At 33.7% G+C, this 27,667-nt stretch overlaps 2 protein-coding genes across 4 annotated transcripts; both read right to left on the reverse strand.

The window, feature by feature from the left end:
• Positions 1–948: 948 nt before the first annotated feature.
• On the reverse strand, positions 949–7,463 carry LOC148278824 (AH receptor-interacting protein). The gene is made up of 6 exons (XM_088230832.1): positions 7,292–7,463; positions 6,957–7,142; positions 4,900–5,065; positions 3,548–3,734; positions 2,079–2,221; positions 949–1,351 (listed from the first exon to the last, which is right to left on the reverse strand). The coding sequence occupies exons 1-6, from the start codon at positions 7,376–7,378 to the stop codon at positions 1,149–1,151; spliced, it is 972 nt and encodes a 323-aa protein (XP_088086958.1). The 5' UTR covers positions 7,379–7,463; the 3' UTR covers positions 949–1,148.
• A 1,431-nt stretch (positions 7,464–8,894) lies between these two features.
• On the reverse strand, positions 8,895–27,046 carry Tbh (Tyramine beta hydroxylase). Of its 3 annotated transcripts, XM_088230841.1 has the most exons (11): positions 26,859–27,046; positions 25,146–25,268; positions 23,609–23,847; positions 20,724–20,864; positions 17,092–17,334; positions 16,159–16,296; positions 14,489–14,633; positions 13,362–13,528; positions 11,921–12,103; positions 10,445–10,632; positions 8,895–9,696 (listed from the first exon to the last, which is right to left on the reverse strand). In XM_088230841.1, the coding sequence occupies exons 1-11, from the start codon at positions 26,983–26,985 to the stop codon at positions 9,459–9,461; spliced, it is 1,932 nt and encodes a 643-aa protein (XP_088086967.1). In that variant the 5' UTR covers positions 26,986–27,046; the 3' UTR covers positions 8,895–9,458. The 3 variants fall into 3 exon arrangements, with proteins under 3 accessions (XP_088086967.1, XP_088086968.1, XP_088086969.1); XM_088230842.1 differs by lacking the exons at positions 20,724–20,864; positions 23,609–23,847; positions 25,146–25,268; positions 26,859–27,046 and adding an exon at positions 18,169–18,320; XM_088230843.1 differs by lacking the exons at positions 20,724–20,864; positions 23,609–23,847; positions 25,146–25,268; positions 26,859–27,046 and adding an exon at positions 18,115–18,320.
• Positions 27,047–27,667: the final 621 nt, after the last annotated feature.

A 27,667-nucleotide genomic window follows, 5' to 3' on the forward strand; every position in this document is an offset into this window, starting at 1 on the left:
TATATGTGTGTTTGTATGTTTATGAATGTATTACAAGTGCCCCGACTCAACATGGATTTTCTAGCGAGTCGGGCAAGTTCGCAGGCGTGGGTCGTTCCTGTAATGGATTGTGTCGCTGTAAACTGTGCTCTGTCGCTAATAAATGTATGTACAATGTTATTAATAAATAAAAGTCTTTTTCATAAATTCCACTGGTAACATTTATACTTTAAAACATCTGATACATTAAAAAAATATCTGGACGGTTTTTAATGGGGAAAGGTGACTAAAATTTGGTTAAGTTTGCCATAAAAGTTAGTGAAAGGAAGGAAACATCAGAATTAATCATAAATAAATTAAAAATTAATTTTTAATTAATTAAATTTTTTTTTACACATTTTTTTTTTAATGTTTTAATACACAATAATATAAAGACAAATTGTGAAAAACAAATAATTCAGATTTATGCAATTTTTTTTCCTCTGTGATGTTTTTTTTATTTATTTAACTTTTTGTACATAATGTTATTTGTACATTGGCGGGCTTATTGCCAAATGGCAATTTCTTCCAACCAATAAAATAAAAGTTTTATTTTTATAATTCAAGTTACAGAACATATTCAATAGAAAAAAAAAAAAGATTAAAAAGTTAAAAATATATAAAAATAGAAATAAACGTATTTGTTTATAAATAACTAATTCGATATTTCATTGTAATGGTCACCCTACCCTCCCCCTCCCTTTTTCCTCCTTTTCCGATTGTTAATCCTTTTGAAATATTAGCTTCATAAGTCATTAACCCTCGGTGGTGGCGTAGTGAAGCATGTGTCTAACCTGCATGTCGATTTTATATTTTTGCAAATCTACTATGGTGAAAGTGTGTAGTGGTATTTGCATGTTGGTGTAGTGTTGTTGTCCTGACGAAGAGACGGGTTACGTCTCGAAACCGGTAGACAGATAAGTCGGTGAGTGGTTTTATACAAATTTTATTAACATAATATTACATTTATATGTTTTAAACAATCATACATAAAAATGATGTATTTATATCCTCTAGACTATAAGGTACAAAGATATTAAACAATTTCAACATATTATATATGTATGTATCATATAAGTTTGTAAATAATTTATATTACATGATAATGGAAATTAGGTAGTTATAAATTGCTAACCAAACAATCCTTTTAACTTTTCTTTATCTTCTGAATCTCGAAGTTTTTGCATTTCATGTATTGCCTTCAGATCCTTAGTGACAGCGGCTGTGAGTGTTGGATCTAGTTCCATGACTCTCGTGAAATCGTTAATGGCGGCTGTTGGACTCCACGCCGCCATATTTGCTTTCGCTCTTTTATAGAGGGCTTTGACATTATCTGAAATTAAATTAATGATATTGATAAAAAATACCTTTTTGAAATAAGAAAGCATAACTTCTGCCTAACTTGCAAAACTCCAATCTCCAAAAAAAATAATTTTACAGGAGGGTGAAAAACAGTATAATTTGTTGAAATTAAAATGTTTTTTCACCCTCCTGTAAAAATTTTTTTTTGGAGATTGGAGTTTTGCAAGTTAGTCAGACGCTAATGTTTATTTTTAAAATGATATCACAAATAAGATGTCAAAAAAAAATTGTTGGAAATATTTTTATAACTCGGGTAAAAATCCTGAAAAGGGAAATTAAGTGGATATAAATCCAACAATGTTTTGAGTATGTCCAAATGTTTGCAGACTGGCTGGATTTCCTCCCTAAGGAGTTATTTAGATCTAAATTTGTTGCAACAGAGAGGGGAAGCATTTTTTGAGAAGGGAATATGGAAGTCTAGGCATACATAGGCAGAATGATGAATGTTACACAGTGTGTAAAGTGGTCACTTAAACCAGCCAATGACAGGTCATAAGCCCTGTGCCTAGACTTCCATATTCCCTTCTCCAAAAATGTGTTCCCTCTGTTGCAACAAATTTGGATAGAAGTCCGCCTCAAAGTCTAGTGGCTGTCACGTCCGCCTACCATGCTTGATATCCTGGGTTTGATTTCTGGCAGGGTGCAGTGCCCTGTACGCCAGTGGGTGCAGATATGGAAATGAATTTGTAAAAACACACCTGGATCAGTCTTCAATACAGTGGTACAGTGTTCAATAACAGCATAATAATCTCCCTCGTACAGCTTGCACTGGGAATAATTTAACAGCAATGGCATTTTTATAGCTTCCAGCTGGTTCCATTCCGGATCATGTGGTTTTTCTCTGAAAACAATTGTATTATTAAAAATGCTATCAATACTAGGTATTTCGTCATGATCGTAGAATAATGACGGATGTGTGAAAAATGCGACATAGGCTTTTTTTATATTTGGTATTGAAAAGGTTACATATATAGGCTTTTTTATATTCCAGATTTAAAAAAAATAAATATATTTAACTAACATATATATAACTAACAGATTCAAGTTCTTCAAAACCGAGCTCTGAGAAGCATTCTTGGTTTGAAATGGGATTCCCATGTCAAGGATATTTATCGTAACACAAAAATACTTCCTTTCAAGGTAATGGCACTGTATGACATCACTAACACTATTTCAAACATCATAAACTTTTCTGCTCACACAAATTTAAAACTTACATTTAATCATGAAATTCACAACTATAATACACGACATGCAAAAAATCTTCACATTTCTAAATTTTGTTCCACGAAGTTCGGCAAAAGGTCTTTGGAATACATTGGTCGTATACAATTTAATAAACTGCCTGATGACCTTAAAAATGAAATGTCGAGTGGTAAATCTCAAAGACCAGAAATGAAGACCTATTTCTTGAATCTTTTTGAAAGTGATAGTTTTTAGCTCAGTTTCTGTGAATAGTCTATATATTGTGTTTTAGGTTTAAATGTTTTTCTTTTCTTTTTTTAATATTAAGTTCACAGAATGTTTAAATGTTTTTATTTTCTTTTTTAATATTAATTTCACAGAATGTTTAAATGTTTTTCTTTTCTTTTTTAATATTAAGTTCACAGATTGTTTGAATGTTTTTATTTTCTTCTTTAATATTAAGTTCACAGATTGTTTAAATGTTTTCTTTCCTTTTTTAATATTAAGTTCATAGATTGTTAAAATTTGTTTAAATTTTTATTGTTTAAATGTATACTATGTATTGTTACAAGAAATGTACTATTTTTTTTATGTACCGTCCCAAATGAGTTTTCTCGTACAACTCCTGGGAATATAATATCATGATATTCATGTCTTATATGTTTTATTAATAAATAAAAAAAAATTTAAAAAAAACCCAAGTGCCAAAGGATATATTTTTGTACTTTTCAAGTTGTGATATAGATAGTGTCAAAAAAAATTCATAAACCGCTCACATAAGTTAAAGAAAATCACATGTGTCGTTGTTCTATAATCATGACGATTTTATTTTTGAAATTTGATTTTTTTAGCATTGAGATGCTATAGAAGATCTATTTTAACAACTTTTCGACTTTGAAGTTTTATATCAAATTCCCAGAACTTACCGGCGCGAAATGTAGTAAGCAATAAAATGTGATTACAATAATCAGAATTAACTCACTTTAATACGAGTTGTTCACAGAGGGCGATGGCTTCGTGGTACATGTCAGCTGCCTCTTTGTAGCATTTTTTTCTGAATAAAACGTTGCCTTTTTCTTTAAGTACAGGAATGTTGTCCAACCTTTCCGTGTCACTCAACTGCCACGCGTCCTTCTCGTAGTCTTCGGGAAACTCTACTTTTAATAATTCTGGAAAAATGTTCAAATTTTAAATTATTTCAACTTGATTCAGGCAACTAGATAAATGATAAGTCATCATCATTCCATGTACGCTCCCTAGTTGGAGCATATGGTGTCCACAAAGAGCCTCCATGCATCCATCGGCTGCCAGCTCCTGTGATCCCACCCAAGTCAGGTTCGCATCCTGTAGTTCTGACACAAACTGCCGACGAAGTCAGCAGTGGATGTCCAGGACGTTGAGAACCTGATGCCTTGTAAAGTAGGCAAGCGTGGTTAAGGCTCTCAGGAGGCATCCACAGTATATGCCTAGCCAACCGTATCACCTCCGTTTGATAACAGTTGTCACCGGAGTTTGCTGCGTCCTTTCTCTTATTACTTCATTCCTCACAAAGAGAAACTACCGCACACCCGAGATTTTTCTGAGACACCTATTCTCAAAACTCGTATTTTGCTGTTGTGGGCCCTAGTGAGGTGCCACGTTTCGCATCCGCATCACAGAGGAGAATAGATGCTACGCAAGCGTTATATAGGAGGCTTCGGTTTTCGCCGAGTAAATATCCCATCTCCGGACAGCCTTCATTCTGTTGAATGCGGCGCCTGCTACAATTAGCCACACTCCCAGTTCTTTTTGAAAGCTGTCATTTTCTGTAACATATATAATCCGAAGTATTTGAAACTCTCAACCCTTTCGATGATTTGGTTTGACAGTCAGGCGATTTTGAGCATCAAGGTACGAAGTGTTACACAGTACATGGATTTTCACAATATTGATTTTTAAACTCATGCATACGAGTAGAGATTTTCAGAAATCCGAGTCAAAAAATATAGTACAACATAAAATGTTCATGCAGACTAAAACAAACATGTTTTGCCTATGTAAGACCTTTATTGAAGTATAGATATCAAGTATGGAGTCCCTATTTTACTTAAGACATCGAGCTACTGGAAAAAGTCCAAAGATGTGCTACTAAAATCCCCAATTTACTCAAAAGGGTGCCATACCACGGTAGATTAAAAGTACTAGGACTTACATCATTGAAAGAACGACAGAAGAGAGGGGACTTGATAGAAGCTCATGAGATACTTAATAATTACTATGACTGCCCCCTGCGGGAGATGTATCAATTAAAATAAAAAAGAAAACCAATGAAATAAAGAATACTTTTAATATTACCTATTGTGAATGCTAAGTCACATGGTTTGGCTATGAGCTCGTTCAGATCTTTGTAGCCAATTCCTTCATTTTGTAAGGATACGCCACAGAAATGATTTCTTCGGTCGCAAGCGTCTTTACTAAGGTCTCTCAATGTTTTTGATACAAACGGATATTGAATTACTAACTGAAAAAAGATAAAAAGAAAAACTATGAAATAACCTCGCAAAGTTATAATTGTTTCAGCATTTATTTATTTTAAAATCTTTTGATTATGTTCAAATTTTTGCAAACAGGCTGGATTTCTTCCCTAGGGAGTTATTCAGATCTAAATTTGTTGCAACACAGAGGGAAAACATTTTTGATAAGGAAATATGGAAGTCTAGGCATTTACAGGGCTTATGACCTGTCATTGGCTAGTTTAAGAGGCCACTTTACACACTGTAACATTCACAATTGTGAGGCAGAATTCTGCCCATGTTTAAACTTCCACATTCAACCTCAACTCAAATCTTCCACCTGTTGACTTTTGTGAAGTAAAGGAGCTAAAACCTTTATCGGCCACTTAAACCAGACAATGACAGGTCATAAGCCCTGTAAATGCCTAGACTTCCATTTTCCCTTATCGAAAATGTTTTCCAGCTCTGTTGCAGCAAATTTATTTTTTTTACATCTTCAAGAACAAAATTAAAGTACTTTGGTGCACTTTTTGCCAAAAGCAATATCTTCCAGCCGACCAAACCACAGACTGGTCAAAAGAAGAATTGGTCAAATTTTGTACTAAAAAATATATTTGAAATATGCATATACATATAAAAACCGAATGAATTAAAAATAACAGCGGTTTTTTAACTGGCAGATAAAGCTGGCATAATATGGATTGTAACGTGCGGCTGAAACAGATACCTACAATTTTTAGTCCATATATCGCTGTCTCGGTCCCACAACATTACTCTTCTAACATAGCAGCTGACAGCTACCTTTATCTCCCCCCGGAGGACCTGGGAGGGAAGGAACTCATCCCCACTACAGCAGAAGCCAGAATTATTTATCGGGTTGTGGTCCCGTGGCAAGTGTTGCGGAATCACGGATCAGAGGTCCAAGGTTCAAACCCCAATCTAACCTAGCTTTATTTCCATTTTCTAATAGTGAGTTTTTTACAACTCGTTAAAAATGGCGACCAAAATTGAAATACTTGGGTAAATTATAAGAACGCTATATATAATTTATTTTTCTGTTCAAAAAAATAAATAAAAAATGTCAGCTCCCACACCACTCTCTTATCTGGAGCAGTCATGGTACAAGATATTTGCTTTAAAGCCTGGAGTTTATCTCTAAAAGATTAAACAAATCTCCCTAAACCGTCAATAAATTCTATCTGCCTTTAGTGATATACGCTTGCTAAGATTTTATTGAAAGTACTGTAGTAACTCTCGGGTTGTGGTCCTGTGGCTAGTGTCTCGGACTCACGGACCAAAGGTCTGTGGTTCGAATCCCACTCTACCCCAACTTGATTCCATTTTCTGTGAGTTATTCACAACTCGTTGAAAATGGCCCTCAAAATTAAATATTTGGGTAAATCATAAGAACGCAAATATTTCTTTTATTTAAAAAAAAAAAAAAAAAACTCTACTGTTTTTCACTAGCAACAAATCATTTCTATTGACGCAACTTTTTTCTAAGTAACCTTGGTGGCTTTTGCCTCTTAAAAAACATAATTTTACACTTTGAATGGCATATTCAACTCAAAACGGACTTTTTTAGGGTAAGTGGCATTTGCTTGAACAGCGACGATACGCAGTTATTACAAAATGACTATAGTGGACGGAGTGTATAATGTGTGAATAATATGCAGACACTGGGCACGCGTCGTTTAAGTTTTGCCTTCCTTGTTTGTCGCACGGTATTGGAGATAATAACTAAGTCTCAATACGCCGAGACTTAGTTATTATCAATTACCAGATATCATGACTTATTTCAAGATGGGAAACCTTAATGCGACCACTTACACCTAGATAAATTAGGGCCCAAGCAAGTATTTCATAATTATTTTTAGTCACTTAATTAAAATGTCTTACACTTTTGTCAACTGTAAATTTGGCCACTTCATCAACTGCCATCTTTTGCACCATGACTTCCCAGCATTCCAGTTTGAATTTCTTTCCCAAAACCAGCACCATCGGCTCCTTGTTTCCAATCTTTCTGCTATCATCCACTAGAGAATTATCATGATCAGTTTTGCGTGTTTGGAAATGAAAATGAACCTATAAATATATCCACACAGGCTTATACAACACTCACTTAATATTACAATATTTGAACAATAGAAACATTATTGTAATTATCAATTGACACACAGTGATTAATAAACCTTCTATCATTTCTGGTGAAATATAATTTGTAATGTATTTACCTTACAGCCATCTCGAAGAGCAACATATTTTTTTCCAGTGTACAGTATTTCTTTCTTAATAAGAGCATTTTCAATATCAGGATTCATTTTAATTTAAAATCCAATGGTATTTTCGACTGGTTTATTTTGACTTTTAACGTGATTTTGACAACTGGAAAACCAAAAGATGTGCATAGACATGGACCATAGATTTAGCTGATGAAGCATAGCCATCAACAATTTCTATATAAAGCTAGTGGCTCTCAAACTTAGATTTTTTTTACAAATCATATTTTTATTTATTTATAAATCATGGAAGTCATATATCTATGAAAACCGTCAATATTAATGTATTTTTATTAGGATGATAGTCTATGCTCAGTGTCTGTCAGTACCGTCAAAAGGGGTAACTTGAGACTCGGGTCTAACTTGAGACCTTTAGGATGGAAAATTTAAATTTATATAGGAGACCACAATGACGTAGTAATTTGTCTTTTCAATTTTTTTTTCGGTCATGATACCAAGAAATTGACATTTCTTACAGCAAAAGCGATGTCAAATCAGCTATTCCAGACCAAATAAATACTGCTAAAAAATATGCCTCAAAAGGTTTCTAGAGGGAGACATATTTTCTCTAAATTAGTTCGGAAATATAATTGTCTCTGATTTAGTTTGACGCTAACATTTTTCTTAGTGCTTTTTTTCCCAAATACATTTTTTTTTTTAAAGTATATATTTATTTGTTGGTTTTTTTATGATTTACCCAAATATTGCAATTTTCCAATATAGTATCTTTTAACCGATACAGTTTTGTACGAATATCGACATCACATGATCGGGGATTGAAAATCACGTGATGTGCGTGTGGACATCGCGTGCTTACCGCATAGTTGCAATGCGATGACCTAAAACATAGATAATACACGCTACATAAAACGCTACACAAAATGTGATCTGATTTGGAGGTTCGGAGGAGTTCGAAGCGTTGGCTTTCTAAATCTAAAAGATTAGAGCATATATAATAATATGTTTTAAAATGTTTGCCTACTTCGAGATTCAAAATATACCAAAAAAATTAAAGGTAAAAGACACATTTACAAACTTTACAATAGGTACTGTACGAAAGTCTGCTAAAAAGGATATCATTTTTTAGCTAATAGAATAAATGAAACAGTATTTGTGAATCAATGGGTGGTATTTATTTTTATTACCTGTATATATGATTTGTGCAATTTACAGACTTTGTTGATTTATAAAAAAAACAATGAATGTTTTTGGTTCAAATAGTTTATTTAATTTGCTGTAGTGAATAAATATAACCCAATAGAATACATTATTTATTTGCGTAATAATAAGACCAAATTCATGAATTTTATTGCTCACACAACAGTTGAAAATATTAAACCAAAAGCATACAGATTCTTGGTTAAGTGAAGTGTAATGTAAATATTTAATAATAATAAATTGTCATATTTCTGCGTTACGTATGTATTATTAAAACCAATTTTAATATTATATAATTAATTATATTCTTTCAAGTAATATTTTCAATATTTTTTGATAATAATGCATTTGCTATACTTTTAGATATGTACACATAATAAAGTAGTTAGTACCTAATAATAACAGCAATATAACATTTGGTAAATATTTATAATGTAATGTTAATTTGTTTGAATGGGTCAAATATTATCGTATATTTGTCCATAAGGAAATATTACATAAAATTATGTATAATATGTTTCTAAATAAATGTATGATTTGATTTTGATATTTATTGACAGTTCTTGGTGGAAATTTATGAGGGTGAATAAATAATTGAAAGGGTACAAAGTAAAATATTACAACAGAGATGAAGAACATTTGAGAGAAGGTAATATGGAAGTCTAGGCATCTACATGGCTTATGACCTGTCAATGGCTGGTTTAAGTGGCCACTTTACACAGTGTGTAACATTCACAAAGTATTTTAATTTATACCTTATTAATATAGGTACATCATTGTATAATATTAATTTGTAGTTTTTTATTATCATAATGATATTTCAACCCTAACATTAGCTATTATTTGGCTTGATTCCACATTAAAGCAAGTCCCAAAAGAAAACCTATTTCGTTAACAGTTTGAACTGTTAATGAAACAGGTATTCTTTTCTTTTTTGAGAAAGAGGAAGAATTCTCAAGGTATTTCAGTAAAGATCAGGGCAGATTCTTGGCTCCACGGAAAGTGTTGTGAGGATGGTGTCTTGTGGCACGTTGTCCCACTCTCCCGGAAACCTGTTCCCATCAGAGGCGTTGCACTGCATGCTGATGGGAGACTCCTGGTAGAGAGACTTCAGCAGGTCAACCCTCGCTGGGTGCCAGTTGTGGACACTGCCGTATTTTTCCCTTGTAGTGCCGTTCACAGCCATATCCACGTTTTCCCATCTGACAACACATAATTCTTTAAGTTCAATAATATTTTATGTTTGCGTGATGATTATGGTGATAATATAACATGAAGTGAAAACATTAATAATAAATTATAAAATAACCAATTAAAGGTTGTCAGTATTTGAAGATGGGTTTAGACGATCTGGAAATTGATACTAAAAAACAATAATGAAGATATTGAGTGTTCTGACTACTTTTTTTCATGTTAATACGATATACTTTGTGGGACTCACCCGGAAACCAATGCCCACTGTCATCTGACTTACTATCGTTTTAAGGACAGTGCAGAATGTGAATAATTTATTTTGTCTATGTAAACAATTCATAATCAAAAACATCAAAATAGGTAGCTGATTATGGAGAGCGGATATCAAATCGCTAAATTAATAGGAGAATAAAAAAAAACCTCAATTCCTCACCAGGAAGCAATGACAACAGTATGGACAGCTAATTTATAAGCATCCGCAGCACGTGTCTAAGTCAAGTCCACAACCGAATCCCCAAGACGCTCGTTTTGGAGGCTGCTACGTCCATTCTCGGACTCGGTATCACTAATATATTAGTGATCTTCAGGAAATTGTTGACACACTGCAGGAAAATATCGCTCGTCTAGGTCTCAAAAGACCCAGATTGCAACAAATCCTGCCCTGACTTTATCACTCAATGACGGACAAAGGATCGAGAAAGTTGACTTTTACATGCGGTGTAAAAACTCCGTTTAATTGTTAGAAAAATATCTTACTTCTTCAGGTAGTTAAAATAATTAGCCAAGGCAACAGTTCCAATGGAGCTCTTGCACACCTCGAGTGTGCTGGCGGGGTAGTAGTGAATGTAATTTACACACATCTCGTCAGTTATGGAGTGTCCTCCGAAGGTGAGTTGCTCTCGGCCCGTGGTATTGTAGTCGCAGGTTGTTATAAGGAAATCCCCCTTAAAAATGTCAATTCACAATCAGTACCGCGAAACCGTCCAATTTTGCCCTGGATGGATATTTTGTCCAAACAGTCTAATCTATGATCAACCTTTAAAAAAACATATTTCCATTTGATTTCGGTAAATTTGGTACCAAATTATGGAAATATGTTTTTTTTAAAGGTTGATCATAGATTAGACTGTTTGGACAAAATATCCATCCAGGGCAAAATTGGACGGTTTCGCGGTATTATTAGGTTATTTGCGCATAATATTAATCATTATCAAACCACAATTTACGCCTTGTGGTGCATAGGGCACTGCGTTGGAAAAGTACATACAGTGTATCTCGATCATGCGTAACCGGAAGTTAAATTAGTCTTACGTTTCAGGTGCCAATCCAGAAACAGTGAAATATTGCCATGTAACACACCTTATAAACTAATAATTCGTGCTTTTTTAAAGAAATATTTGCGTCTTCATAATAATTTACCTAAATATTCCAATTTTGGGAGCCATTTTTAATGAATTGTAAATAAATCAATATTAGAAAATGGGAATAAAGTTGTGGTTAAGTGGGGTTCGAACCTCGGACCTCTAGACCACCTTTTCAAACAAATATTTTTTTCGACTTTGTCGGGTGTCAAAGTAAGATCTCTTGAAAGGTTAGCAAACACACTAATCCGACGGATATCATAGTCAGGAGAGATATTGGAAATAGAAACACTGTTATTGTTCAAAATCCAACGGCCTGTCTTTTATCGTTTTGCCACCGGTTTACCAGGAGCCAAAATAGGAAAGCCGGTCGCGGGTGGTTAAAAGTCCGGCTTTTAGTCAAAAATAATTTTAATAGCTTTAATTCAATTAAATTGACGCCTTTTTTGGCCACTTGCAGAAGCTTTTATAAAGTCTATTTTTCCGGAAATTTCGGTGCAAAATGTTCTCTACATGCAATTTGTTTAAAATTGTATTGTGTTAATAATATTGCTTTTATTGACTCAACTGATAATCTGTTGATTTTCTTTGTCCGCTAAGATATCACGAGTGAAAAATCCCTCCCACAATATTACAAAAAAAAGCATTAACAAATTTAATATTTGGTAATTCTGAAAATCGAGTGCTGTCTCTCATAGAAGAAAATGGCAAGACGGTCCACCACCTACCACCATAATATTCATTTGATGTGCGCTGCCTATGATATCGACCTAATTATAATACGTTGTATGGCATGACAAAAATTCAGACCGGTGGTCTTGAAATCCGGCTACGAAATAACCTTAATCCCCTGCTCAATAAATGTTCTTACCGGTTCGACTTTAACTTGATTCTTCAACAGCCTGATCTCTTGAAAGTGTGTGCTATAGTGATTGTCCTTATTAAGATTATGCAGTTCTCTTCCGTTCCTGAAATGTCGAGTGACCACCTTATTACCCGTCAAGTGTGTGTGCAGTTGAGACCCAAATACATACATACCACTAGACGGTAAACCCTAAAATAAAATTTAAAGAATTAGGAATAATTATTATTATAGTCAATGAGAATGATTAAAAAAATAAACATTATCCACTAAAAAAGAAATACCTTTTCTACATTGGATTGATGGAACTAGCAATCTGGCTTTAAACAATAGCCAGTGAAGTGAAAGTTATTTGTAATTTATTTATTTCAGAAAAAAAAGACGTAATGCTCTCCATTTCCGCACCCAGTGGTGCATAGGAAACTGTTTCATCTCTTTTTACGTGAAGGTAAGGTGACCAGTCTTAGACTTTCGCTAGTCCAGGAACAATGAAATATTGCTCTTCAAAAAAGCATTAAAATCGAATATTTCATAGCAACTTTTCCAGGAATTGAACCCGGGACCTCAAACATGGTAGGTGAATACACCAACCACTACGTAACGAGGTGAATTTATCGTCGTGATCGTAGAACGACCTCGGATGTGAATAAAATGCGGCGTTCACTTTATTTGATTTTGAAGAAGTTGTTTTATGAAGGCTTTGTATTCCAGGTTTGAAAAAAACACGTATATAATTAACCCAAGTATCAAAAGATATACTTTTGTACCTAACCAGGTTATGAACACAGTTAAAGAAAATCACATGCGTCGTTGTTTTAGGGTCATGCTCCACTCGTCCAGGATTTTGGTTCAATTTCAAACACAGAATGGTATTTTTTCGAATGATATTTAAATTCAGACATCTGAAGTAACTAATGTGCAATTTCTTAATATTTTACTGTTGCCTTCATTTCGAAAATAAAATTTTCGTTTAAATTCTTAGGTACTGATTTTGTTTGAACAGATATATTTTTATTATAAAGATACTATTTTTAAATATGAAAGTCGTGAAACCGGTTTCTGACTATACCACTAAATGTGTGGATTTAAGTATCATTCGTCTTTTATTTCAAGAACATAAAACAATACTCATCAACGGCCGGCAAAGAAATAAAATGCGAAATGCGAAATAGAGAAAAAAAAATCTCAAGGCCAGGTAACAAATTTAAAAAATAAACCTTAAAAAACTTTCTCCGATTAAATATTTTTTTACAAATAATGTGTTATTTAATAAAATTCGTTACTTGATAGAAGATTTCGAATACATCGGAATACTGTTCATTTCTTCCTAAAAATACATGCATTATTTGCTTATTTTATTTCAGCTATTCTAGAAAAAAATGATTGGAGACCTAACATTATATTTGTACTTTTAAATACCCAAATATCAATAGATTACTAAAACACTAACAATATTGGTGCAGTCCGTGGTGCAGTAACCAGAAAGTTGGAATTTGATCTGTCCTGGTGGGATCGCCATTTTGTCCGTGTATTCCAATCCCAGCTCCATTATAGCAGCGTCATATCTTCTCAACTCGGGTGTTAGGTGAATCAGGATACCTGAACTGTCCACCCATCCTAAAACATAAAAATTCAATAACACTTCCATCTAAAAATTGTCGTATAAAAACACAATCCTGAAATAAATATCTCAGACATTTTGAGCACAATCGTATATTCTTGCATTTGTATTTAAATGAGTGCTCCAGTGATTGGACATCACGTAACCAGTGAGTGCAGATCGCGCGATCAGTGAGCTGCCATCGTGTGATCAGTAAGTGGAAATTCCGTGATCAATGGGTGAACATCACGTTATAACTGAGTGGATATTTCGTGATTAGTGGGCGGACTTCGTGTGCCAACCGAGTGGACATCATGTGGTAAATATGTGGACATCACGTGATTTATCGAAAGCATATCACGTTGTCACTTAATGATCGCCACTTGATCACAATGCAAAGGTTAAAACATTAACATAATAACGGCGCAGTTCTTAAGGAAACTTCATTAAAGATTTAGTACTTGGATGATGTACGCTCCAATGCCGTCCGCAAATTAATCCACAAAGTGCTCATATTATAATAAACACTTTACTGCGTACTGGGCGAAAGTTTGTAAAAGAGAGTTAATTTAGTTCATATAATTGATAAAATGCTTTTCTGAAAATATCTTTTTTTAGACCCATTAGCCCCCTAGGTTTAGAAACACGTATCCAGGTTATTCATTTTACTCGCTGCGAAATTAATATAATAGCCCATTTCATACAACGCCACGCCGATGGTAAAAATTCACATAGCACCACCATAAGGAGGGATATATTTATTGTGTAATATTTTTTTTTTCTTTAATTTCGGTCAAATACACTAACCAGTACACCATGAAGCCAACTAAACTCCACTCGATTTCCTTTTGCAGGGCTTTTTATAGTAGAACTACTAAATATTATTTTTTTAATCATCAGTACTCCCTAATTTTATTGTGTCGGTCGTGTGAATTTAGACGTAAAATAGACCAATCGTGCCGTATTAAAATACCTACCTGATCTCATTTCCGGGTTGTTGTAGTGAACTTCCAGCATGAAGTATTTGTTGGACTGTGGTCCTCCAATCGGAAGACCTGCTTCCTCTGGGTACACGAAGGGACCAGCTCCCATAGCCCAGGCAGCACGAACCTTGGTGCATACCTACGATTGAAAATATTCGGATTCTTATTCAGAATAAAATGGAGTGTCGTGGTGCTTATTTATGTTATATTAAAATAAATATTCGACATCCGAAGTGCATTTATATGATGGATCCGGAATGCCATTCGAATATCGCATATCAAACTCGTATTACATGTGTTAAAAAATGGCGCAAGTTCTTGAATAAGATCTTACATTAATTATTATGCCAAATTTCGGACCATTTCATAACAATCAACATCAGGTATCAAGATCGGTGTTTCCACAAAGAAATGCAAGCATGAAGTAACAACAAATTAATACGCGTTGAAAGTTAAGTTGAGAGTTAACAGTACCGCGAAACCATCCAATTTTGCTTTTTTACAATTATGTGATTTAAAAAAAAAATGTACTTTATGTTTTACTTTTTAATTACTAAGTTAAATGACCTTGGTAATCATTGAATTGGGTTACAATTGTAAATTCAGTCATATTTAAATGCAATTTGAAAATATCCATCAAGGGCAAAATTGGACGGTTTTGCGGTATCACATGCGTGGGATGCGCGCGCAGATTTTGGTTCCAACGTTTCTTGCAAAGTAGGATGTATTCTAATTATTATGAATTTGACCACAAATTTCACCCGATTTGTGTATTACACAACACGATATCCATTGGGTCAAATCTTGCACAAGATCTTGTACCATTTCCTGGCCCATGTTATACGAGCTTAGCCAAAAGAGGCTGTTGCATGATCATAGAGTGAACGACACATGATCATCAAGTTGAAGTCACAAGATAACTGAGTGATCACCACATGATTGACATATAGAGGTCATGGACGTCCGTCGAATGCGCTGACCATCACGAGGAAAACAAATATGAAACGCATCATATTAAGAACATAGAGGATTGTTTACTAAGTATAGAAAAAATAACTTTTTGATAATAGCTGTGACTGGTAATATACACTTTCTATTATTTGTAATATTATGGATCAAATAACAACTGCTCGGGTACCTTTAGTAAATCAAACAAAACATCACGCCATTTTTCAGTAGGCAGAGGGATACAATGCCAAAATCCTCTGATTTTACACACACACACTTTGCTTCATCTACATTCTTATATCTCCTAATGAACGCACGCCGATTATTCTAACTTTTGACACGCCGATTTTCAAGTGTTTCTTAGATTTGGTCATGCCTCATTCCATGTATTTTTCGATCTTCCTCTTTCTCTGCATCTGTGGGTACAACGCGCTGCAACGTCCATATATCGAAAGATATCTACGAAAACCGGAAGATCTATCCCAAAGAATTCTAAGTCGTGTGACGAATTGACTAATGTACACATTCTGGACACTGGAGCATAAAAACAAATGTTGCTTTTAGAAGATATTATAAGTGGCAGATTTTGACTTCTGATGACATTGTTGGGAACAAAAAAATAAATTGATTGCAACAGAGATGGGACATCACTTATAGTTTAGATAAAATAAATCATTTAATATTTGCGGGTATGGTAAACTATTTTACTCTACTACCTTGGTATCTTCAGGTCTGTCTGGAGAAAAGCAGGAGCCCCGGTAGCTCGATATGACCTTGTCAGGAGCAGCGTCACAGTAGAACACTTCCATGTGGTGGACCAGACCTTCGTTTCCTTTGGTCACTTGTGATTCAAACTGTTGAAACAAATTTATTAGGAATATGAGAATTGAAGCCAATACTGATAAAATAAATTCCGTATTAAGGTGCCTGCAAATACACTCGATAGGATCATCTGCTACATGAACGTAGGGTGACCACACTTACGTTTCAGGTGCCACGGCAGGAACATGGAATATTGCAATGTAGAACCACCGTTTATATTATTTTATTTATTTCGAATACAAACAGATGTACAGGTTAAATGAATATAAATAAAAAGTATAAAAAATGTATACATAGTAGGGCCTGCCATCCAATAATATGTATTCACTAAATTATACTAGGTACAATATAGCAACGACGGTTTAAATTATTTGACGAATAAATATACTTTATATTAAAATAAAAGAAATATGGATAAAACAATGAGATAGTGGGAAGGAAAAGAAGGAAATTGATAAGGAGTGGTGAAGGATGATTGGAGGAAAGTAGGAGTAAAAATTTGCATTTGTCATTTACATTAACATCTCACGTCGACCCTGCCGGGAATCGAACCCAAGACCTCAAACATGGTATACGAATGCGTCAACGACTACACTACGAAGCGAACTTATCTCCACTCGTTTTCAGCAATCGGGTTTTTTACCTGAGAGTAATCATCGATTCGAAAGCACTCGTCCGGAAATTTGGTTCTATTTCACAAGCAGAACTGTATTTTTCGTCCGCCTGGATGCAGATAAAGTTGAATTAAAAACATTACATTTCTAAATAGGTTGTTCAGATTCACATTGAAGAGTTTTATTTAATATATTTATATATTGGTATATTACACGTATAATGTGGTGCGGCCTCTCCTGCAGCCAGGGAGGCATCTCGTGCACGTGGCACCAGTAGGTCGTGTCCGTGGCGGGCACGTGCACGGTGTTGGCGAGCACGGCCAGCGAGCGCGCCGAGGGCGGCGGCGCGGGCGGCGCGCGCGCCCCCTTGCGTAGCTGCACACGCACAGTCTTCGCCGGGGAGGGAGACATCGGGCGCCCCACTCCACGGGCCCAAACTATGTGAGTTGTTCCTTCCTGAAAATATAATCTCTTACAACGTCCATGGCGATGGCTTGCCTACCACATACCGCAGGACTTATGTCTCCTTGGCGGTGCCTACATACAAGGAAAAATGGCTCGTTGCCTAACAAGAAAAGCTGCCCGAAGCAACTCTCTGTAATCTAGGAGCCTTAGCATAGTTGTACTAAAAGTGTAATCTAGAGGTACCTGCGCAACATGTACTTCATTGATGGATATTCAATTGATTGAACATGATCAATTCGTCGAAATTAGTGCAAAACATTTTTTTCTTTTTATTTTTACAGGTGTACATCAGTTACAAATACACATAAAAATGTGTGTGTTAACACAAAAAAAATCCCACAAAGGCATGGCCTGTGTGTGGGTAAGAGTATATACATATAGTGGGTATACATTTTATTTTTAATTAATTAATAAAATTCGCTCTTTGGAAGAGCAGTTAGTAACTTTTCTAAAATTGAGAAGATGTACGATTTAGACATCTTTAACGACTCAGCTCTCTGCTACAAACGGAAGCTGAGTCTTATAGATTTTAATGTTTAGTATTACTAATGTTATTATTGTTATTGTTGGAGCACATAGGGAAATTTGCTTATGTGTGCCTTACTTCAAAGTTTAAAGTTACTGTAATATTAGTATCATTTAGCCTCTTTGAAAATAAACAGAAACAATTAATACTAAACTAGGTACTACCAGAATACACACTACATAAACACCACATCTTATACACATCACTCCATACACCTCACTCCACGCACTACATTTCATACTCACAACAATAAAAACACAATCACTAGTAAATTCACACAAAGCACAAAATCTTCTTACATCTTGTTGTACTGTTAGATAGTTGTTTCATATATTGTGTTGTGTACGTAATTGGTGCTGTGTTAGGTTTATTTTTTGTTCGTAATATTGTTTAGATTTATATTAACATAGCACTGTGTGCACAACATTAAATTTAAACAAATAAACAAATAAACAAATTAAAATAAAGGCTACCTACTGAAAGAAAACAATAGATATCAATAAATTTAAAATGAGTGGTGATATTCGAACACAATTTTTTTGTCACTAAAAATGAGAAAATTATAGTAAAAGTACATTCTATTCATTAAAAAAATTAGGTATTTAAATCCGATTTTTGCTATCCATAATTTCAAAAAAAATAAATTAAATCGTAATATATTCAAATAATTCATATATATCATACTGTCCGTATGAAATGCATTAAAAAGTTTTGGAGCTATGAAAAATGAGTATCTTTGCCCGAGTCTGGATTTACAACAAGGGATTTTAAGTAAACTATTCAATCTTTGACTAGATCTATTAAAATTTTTAAGAAACAAATGTTGGCGCATAAAAACATATTTTGGACATTGCTGGCAATAGATTCTCGTAGCTTCAAAAGTTCAGCTTCCTGAAATAATTGATTGGAGGGAAAATTTGAATTTTTGTGAAGTATAATTTTAATCATTAGTTTTTGTACGGTTTCTAAGGGCTTAATATGATTATTATAGGCTCCTCCCCATCCAATTATTCCATAAGAAAGAGAATACTGTACAAGAGCATAATAAATCAAATACTTTAAATTCTTTTTGGAGGGTTGGCTGAGAGAATGGCCCGCCACACACGTCTATCCTGGCAAACTTTCCTAGCTTCTTCCACATTCATACATCTTGTCATACATTGCCCTTCGGTTCTGCCTGCTTTTGAAATGACCAGACTTAAGATTTTGGTATATCTGATCGCGAGATCTTTCGCCATAACCTGAACACTTAGGTACTCCCACACTAATACACATAAACACACATCTATGTACACTTACTCTCCTATACATAAATACACCCTTTTGTTGTAACACAATTTAATAAAATTTATGATTATTATTTAGAAACTTCGCTGGTCTGTCTTTAAACCGTATTTTTTTTATGTTATTATATCATTGTCGACTGTTTGTTCCTTTAAAATAAATATAAACTGTGTTTTACCATTCTTTCGTTATCTATTCGTTTTACACGACCAAATCATCTCAGAGATCCTCTTTTCTTAATCTTATCAATTATAACTGACTCAGATTTACACTCTCGCCTAATTTCATCATTCGTAACCCTGTCATATATCGATTTCCTACACATTCATCTAAGAGATCGCATTTCAACCGCGCTCACTCTGGTTTCTTCCTTCCTCTGCCAGTTCCATGTTCCACTTCCATACATAAGTGTTGGTACTATAACTCCGTTTTGCTCTGCCAGTTTAGCCATGACATAATTAAAAAGATTTGATCATTCCCTTCAAAACATAATATATGAAGATAGAAATGTCGTGGGCATACAAGAGAAATTGACCAAGTGACAAAATCAATAATGTCCAGGGGAGCCATTTTAGTGTTTTTCTAGAGTTCAATTGCTTCTCAAAGATCAGATTTTTCAAGTAGGTGGTTGGTAATTTTACATTATATGTACGGTACTTTTAACTTTAATGTAAAGTTTAAACGTATTTAAAAAACATTATTACTTTTATATACAAAAAAAAAAAAAACTTAGTCAATTTTACCTGTAAAATTTGACATGAAATTTTGCCGATAATCATTTTTGTTTCATTCATTAAGGGAGTTAGTATTTTATTTTATAACTATAAATTATGTTTTTGGGACTTTTTATTTCAATAATGCATTTTTTTTATATTTATGAAGGTTAAATAAACACAGAAATACAAAATAAATGAAAAATAACAAATAATTAAGAAGTGTTACGTAATAATCTGAAGAATAAATTTTATTAATAAACTTTTTATTTAAAAAAACCGTATCTGTCAAATACAAAACGTATACCAACTTACTAACTACTTACTACTTACTCTAACTCTTTACTGGTGACATCACCTACAAGTCAAATTGACTATCTGTTACTTGGTCAATTCTTTGGATCTTAAATTTACTAATAAAAGTGACTATGTGTGTTGGTCAACTGATAAGTAAAACTTTACTAGTCAAAAATATGTGAGCTTCTATCAAATGGTCACATATTTTACATTTTTTTTGGAGTGTCCGATCGACTTGGCATTTTTACCAGTCAAGCATTATGCTGTGATGTCAAAAAGTCAATAATCTCAATTTCGTCATTTTTGCAAATGGTCACTTTTACTTGTATAAGATGAATCTACTTGAAATATTTTATCAATCATCATTCCGTTATCCGAAACTAATAGTGCATAGACTCTTATAACGGCCTTTCTGCCATAATTTGTGAAGTACACGAAGGAAAATGAGTCTTACAAAGCAAACTTTATTTATTTATGAAGTACGGTAAGTTTTTCCTTATTTGTTCATTTCTGCCTACTCTATATTATTTATTGATGGCAACATAATCAAAAGTACTTACATCAATGATATAATCTTCATTATCACACGTGTCAAAATATCTTGAAAACCTTAAAGTTCTTTTAGATTTTTTCCAACTAGACTCTATGCAATCATTGTGTTTGTCTTTATGCATCATTCCACTTTTATCCGTAAAGGTATCCTGTAAATAAATATAAAAAATATGTTTAGATATACAAATTTGATGTTTTTCCATTATTATTATTTTTAATATTTAATTTGCTACCAACTGTTGTTTGGCATATTTATTACTTTAATTTCTTACGTTATCATTACAATTATATTTTTGTTTTATTTTCTATTTGATAATGCATGTAATTATTTAATATTTGTATCCTATTTAATATTTGTATCTGTTTTTTTTTAAATATTATTATTTATGTTCAAAGCATTAACTTTGTGGTCAAACATTTAAATGAATGTTAGTACATATTAGTATTTATTTATACTTTTACAATGTTTGTATTCTTTTTTTATACATAATAATGTTCCCTCAATGTGTCCCGTGCCGAGGGAAACATTTTACAATGAGTAAAACATGCCTTTAATTAGTTATTAAACAAAGTTAACATAATAATAAAATAAAAACGTAATCAATTTAATTAATTAATCGTTAACATAATAAGCAATAGAAACTAAAATAATCATAAAAACATAACCAATTTATAAAGACCAAATATCATAAACAGTGCACACATTTTACCTATTTGGCTTGATCCACTCATCGATCCGTGCGCGACCCACCTCCACCATCCATTTCTTAATAGCAACTTTATATTGTGAGTATTTAATAATTGCAGAGTAATAAACAGAGTAGTAGGCCAATCCTCTTTGACCGAAAGTTGCATTAATTTTTTAATGTTTTTGTAGCATCAGGGTGGAGTATCTAGTAAGTATTGTATTTGTGGAAGGAGTTATGGAAGGTAGAGAATAATATTTGTGTGCGTACAGTAACAGAGCTTTTACATAAAGTTGTTTTACAGATGTTACATTAAGATTTGGGTATATACCGAGGGAGCTAGTTCTGATTGGGACTCTTAAGATAATTTTTATTAAAGCTTTTTGTGCAATTATTATTTGTTTGATGAATGTGTCACTTGCACATCCCCATCCAATTATTCCGTAATCCAAAACTGATTGACTTATTGCATAATATATTTTTACAAGTTCTTTTTGGCTAATTATATTTCTTACTAACCTAATTTTAGTGCTTGTTCGGACATGGTGGTGTTTGCATCCCCTTTAACTCTGCATGTAATTTATTTATTTCTTCGTAAATACTTTGTATACTACGGTGATGGTAAAGGCGAAAGTGTATTTAAGTATTTGCATGTTGATCTAGTGAGTGTCCTGACGAAGAAACGGGTACGTCTCGAAACCGGTAGACATAAAAAGTCTGTAAGTGGCTGTATATTAATATTTACTAACATTTAATATTATTTATTTATCTGGATTGTTATCACGTGATATATTATTGTAATTTAATTTATCTTACTGTGTTTTTTTGTTCTTGTTAATTATTATGGATTAACACGGGAAAAGCCTAAAAAGCCTTAATAAGTTCATGAATCTGAAAGCGAGGGTAATTTTGAATGAATAAATAAATAAAATAAATAGATAAAATATCTCTATATTCTATGCGCATCTGGTCGTAAATAATCCGAATCTTTTTTAAACAAAGAATGTATTGAAATGTCAGAGTTATTGTTTTTCCAATATTTTTAAAATAAGAACACTTTCTTTTTAAACGCTTATTATTTATTGAATTACCGACCGGTTTCTGAGCTACTACGTGCTCCCTAATCAAGGTAAAATTTAGAGCTTGTCCAGCAGCACAATCACAAATGACTATCGACGTGCTAATTAGCGGCGTGATAACAAATTTTCACCGTGGTTGTTTATCGTATGCGCGGTCACAATGAAACATCCGTGAAAGTTATCGATCGAGATTATTATATTCGTTTAATATTGTCATACTTCAACTTGATGCTTGGTAACACCTAATATTAAATGTCAAAATTCAAAATATTTACGTTTTGCAAAGCATAAGCAGTCACATATTTGAATTTTACCTTTGTAAATATGGAGAATATTCATAAACTGTATGTAAAATAATTTAGTTTTATTTTTTTGTTCACAATTTATCATGCTATTTATTTGATTTGGATCAAATTGAGAAAGCTATTAAACGAAACAATTGTTGAAGGCGTTCGGCGTTTTGCAACGCGACCGCGATAACTTCAGCGTGTTCATAATTGTTCGGTGTGATCGATCAAATACTTAGCACGTTTTTTAGCACGTCGATAGTCATTTGTGATTGAGCCCGAAGGCATGAGCAGAAGGGGTGAATTCGCCGCGAAACGTTTCGCGCGAATTCGTTCGCGCGTTAGCGAGATACTAGGCGCCAATACAGCGCGTCCACAAGCATCGTGCAAATTCAAAATACGCGCGTCAATCGCGTGCACTTCCCCAGACTCTCGACTCACGCTTGATTCGCGCGTATTACGCGCAAGTCGTAATACCAGAGACGCCTAGTTGCGTCCAGTTGACGCGCGAACTCCAGAGCGAGTGCACATTTTAAGTGCGTTTCATTCAACTCCATGTTTTCTACTGACTTAATTCATCCCCAAATGCGCGATTACGCACGAGAGTATCGTAGCAAATTCGCCCTTTCTGGACAAGCTCTTGGGAAAACAATATTGCACAAAAAATAACTGCAAAGTAGCTTCAAACATAATTTTTAAAATAAGAATTTGTTCATTAAAGCCTTAAATTTGTTTTTTAAATGTGCGGATCGGAAAAGAGACCACAAGATAAATTTGGGTAAATAAACGGGGCTTTTAATGTATACAAATTTGGGTAAATAAACGGGGCCTTTAATGTTACCTGAAGGAAAGCGTAACCATCCCAGCTAAACCACAGTAGGCAGAAGTCAGCTGACTCTATAGATCCAAAGTCCGACCAGCCCAGAGCAAACCAGTCGAATTTGGGAACTTCCTTGGAGAATGTTACCTTGAAGAGTACCTTCCTCTCCTTGTTGTCTATTCCCCAAGAGAGGACGATATTGCTGTCCACATCCAGTGGCACGAAATATGGCATGGCGGCATTTGTGTAGTTGGATTCGACTAAAACATCAACGCGTTTTAATTACAAACGACGGATTCTAGAATTTTATCAACCAAATAATTAAAGGCAGCCATTCAACCAATTATTATTATCTCTCAAAAGACTGTGGTAAATAATCCCTTTGCGCGCGGTGATGTAACATCGTGTTACCACTAGTAAAAGACGGAATATTCTAAAGTTCACACTGTTTAACAATTCCATTTCCATAATTTATGAAAATAAACATATAATTTATCCCTGTTTTAGTAATATAAATTCTAAATACGCCGCTCATACTACGCACGTGCGTCCCCCATCACTGTCATCAACCGACTGAAGACCGAATCTGTTTTACACAACACCCGCCTTAGAACAGCGTCTCTGTCTTCCTTGTTATGAGTTGTATCTTCGCGCTCTCTCTTATACATACAGATGATGTACTGATGCTGAATTAGCAAAGTGGCAAAGATAAATATTTTTTTTATTAACATCCAGCATTTATACAAAAAAAAAATTTAAATCCGGTGTGAAAATGTCCATTTAAATATTACAAAAAATATTAGTTCATCATTTTAAAAAATAAGAGAGATATATCAAGTCTTGTATCGTATGTCGACTAGTGTGACATCACAGTCACACAAGAGTTAAGAACCATAATAACAGCAAGCAGAATAGCCACATATTAAGAGTAGGTAAGTCAGTGTTAGAATTATATGATCTTGATGTAGTTTGATTTTGTGTCTAGTGAAGCTGCTAGGATTATTTTCTTGTAATTTTTTCACGACAAATACTTATTTTATTTTTTATAGCAAGTAAGTACTTAATTTTTTTTGCCAATAAACGCTACGGCGAAATACGTTTCGGCACTGAACTAATTTTTACGAATAACGGCGACTTTGACTATCTTTTATATTTGATCTTAAAAAGGTTATATAAAGCCATTATATTCCAGGCATAGAGTTAAAATATTCTTAATTCTATGGGGCTAGCTTACAACCAACCAACACGTTGATCGTTGAGTTACCTCAATTGATAAATGAAAAGCTTAGCTGCTCTGTTGAGCTGATTTAATTTATTGGCGGCGACAGATATATCGCCTTATTGAAGGCGAAATAGCATACTTATTCTGCTAGATATATTGCTTTATAAAAGGCGCAATATAACACCTCTGAGTCGGTAGATAGATTGCCCTGTACAAGGCGCAATACAATACTTTAGTTCTGGTAGATAGATTGCCTTCTTGAAGGCGCAAAAGAGTACTAGTTCTGCTGGATGGATTTCTTGATTTCTCCGGAAGAATTCAGCTGTTATTACTTACGTTTTTCTTTTGTAGTGTCGATATTATTACGATTTGTAAGTGTATTCATCTCCGAGCCGACCCAGCTCATCGCACCATAGTGTTGATCGTCTTTTTCATTAGATGGTTTCTCGACTTTCCGAGCTGTCTCAAAATAAAACATTATTTTATCTTTGCCGAAACATTTAAATACTTAAAAATGGTTTTCAGACACTTAAAAAAATCAGATTGCTTCTAATTACATCAGATCAGAATTCAATTATTTTAATTCCATGTACCCCATTTAAAGCCGTACTGCCACAATGCTCTAACGTAATTTTGTTTTATTGTTTGTTTTTTTTATTCATAAGTATTTTTTTGTATCAGTTATCAGATTCAACATATTGAATAATGTAAGTGTCCATGTGTTAACTTATCGGTAATTTAGAAATAACCTAATTTAATATTGCCCTTTATTAAACTTCTTCTTCTTCACGTGTCATGTCGGGTCCCCCCGACGTTGACAATAACTTTAAAGAAAGCTTCCCTGTCCTGAGCAGTGCGTAGCAGTTCCTTTACACTTCTAATCTAGTTCATTTTCGAGGCCAGAAAAGCTATTTTGAAATCTGGTGTCCATCGATCTTCCTTTTCTTGCCAAGCTGAAGAATGGCGTATTTATCACCTCTCAACGTTTGGCCAAAATTTGAAATCTTACGGAGTCTAACCGTTGTGAACAGTTCTCCATTGGCTAAGTCCAAGATATTCTTAACATTCTACGGTGGATCCACATTTCAAATGCTTCAAGGCAGTTTATATTATTAACTTTAAGAATCTACGCCTCTGTACCGTACAGTAAGACTGATCGACATTTGACCATTCGTTGTCTCAGTTTTCAATTTATTATTATCATCACTAAGAAGATTTTTCGTTTTATTTAATGCTTTATTTATAGAATTAAGAATAGTCCAAAAACCGCATACGCACATCAAACAGAAGGTGACTCAACTATTCATAAATGAGTAGGTTTACGTTTTGACCCATTAGTTTCTTTGTAGACGTCGCTCAGTACGCAACTCCTGATTAGAATTTAACTATGCCGTGTTGTGTCCTTTTAATGTGTAGAAATACTGCTAGGATCTTAAAGAAACAGGATGCAATCACATTTCATGTGTAATTATCAAATAAATGTGTTTGTCACAAATGCATTACGTAAAAACTGAATTATTTTTCCATTTGTCAGATTGTCGAAGAAACAAAATAAAAATTTCGTTAGTATTGCCAGGGTAGTTAAAAAAAAAATCTTTGTAAATATAATAAGAGAAATTTGACATTTGGCTCACATTATCTTTGAAACATAAAATATTATTTTACATGATATAAAAATGTCTGTTTTACATTTTAAGTTCAAAGTTCATTAATTCAATTACTCTTATTAAATGACCCTTTACTTATCTACTCTGTTGTGTCAATCAACGTTTCCGAGTGCACAATAAAATTTTAGAAAAATAACATATTGTTATTTTTTTCCTTACATTTGTGTTATGGTTATACTCTTCGCGATCTGGCAATATTACTCGGTGACTTCAAGTATGCGCGCGGCGAAAGAGTGTCTAAGTGGGGGAATTATTGGACACAGTCCGGTGTATTCAAATATGGTTCTACGCTCCTTCTGGACTATTCTTAATAATCATGGTAAGCAAAGAAAACAATACGTTTTTTAGTAAGATTATTAAAATATATTTTTGATTTTCTTACCTGAATACTGTCGTTTGAAGACTCCAATTGCGTCTTTGATATCACCCCTCGCTAAGTCATCTAAAGAAGAAACTATCAAAAATCCAAAACTCATAATCAAAAACGTGCTAATTTTATGCGATGCCATTTTACTTTCTTTTAATAATTAATAATCTTAGGTTTTGAATGCTGGTATTTAAGTTTACCTAAATATGTCGGACGCGGTTCGCGGATGACTGAAAGCATTTCATCAAGGTACCTAGTATTTATACCCTTGAACAGGGGTGTAATAGAAATATTAAGTTCTATTTTTATTTATTTATTAATATTGATGACGTTTTGAGATATTATTTGAAATGTATTTTAACGAATGGGCACATGGACATTATTTTAAACATGTGTGAAATCATCAATTTTTATTTTTTAAAACAAACGCGTCATAATATCATAGTTTCGTGTAAATGACATGAAACAGAAAAAAATACATTTAGGTGATTTTTTTAAATGCATTCATCCAAAATAACAACCAAACACATTTATACTAATAATAATATAAGATATTTAAAATGTTGCTATTATTTTTTCTAGTATCCTAAATCCATCAAAAAAATATTTAGCAGCGTATCAGAGCTTCATTTTCACAAATCTTCAGACCTTGTACTCGTATATAATATTTCAATTGAAATCGCCGTCAATGTCGTTATCCTAATTAGTAATTTAAACATTAAGTCAACGTTAACGTTAAATAAAAAACAAAATACGAAACAAGAATTTGCATTAATTTTTGCCAGTTATTCATTACCTAGGTACAACTGAAATAGCTGTTTTTT

The sequence above is a fragment of the Micrasema longulum genome, unplaced genomic scaffold (genome assembly GCF_059751315.1).
Source record: "Micrasema longulum isolate JH-2025_06_02 unplaced genomic scaffold, ASM5975131v1 h1tg000823l, whole genome shotgun sequence".
In the NCBI taxonomy this organism is placed as follows: Eukaryota; Metazoa; Arthropoda; class Insecta; order Trichoptera; family Brachycentridae; genus Micrasema; species Micrasema longulum.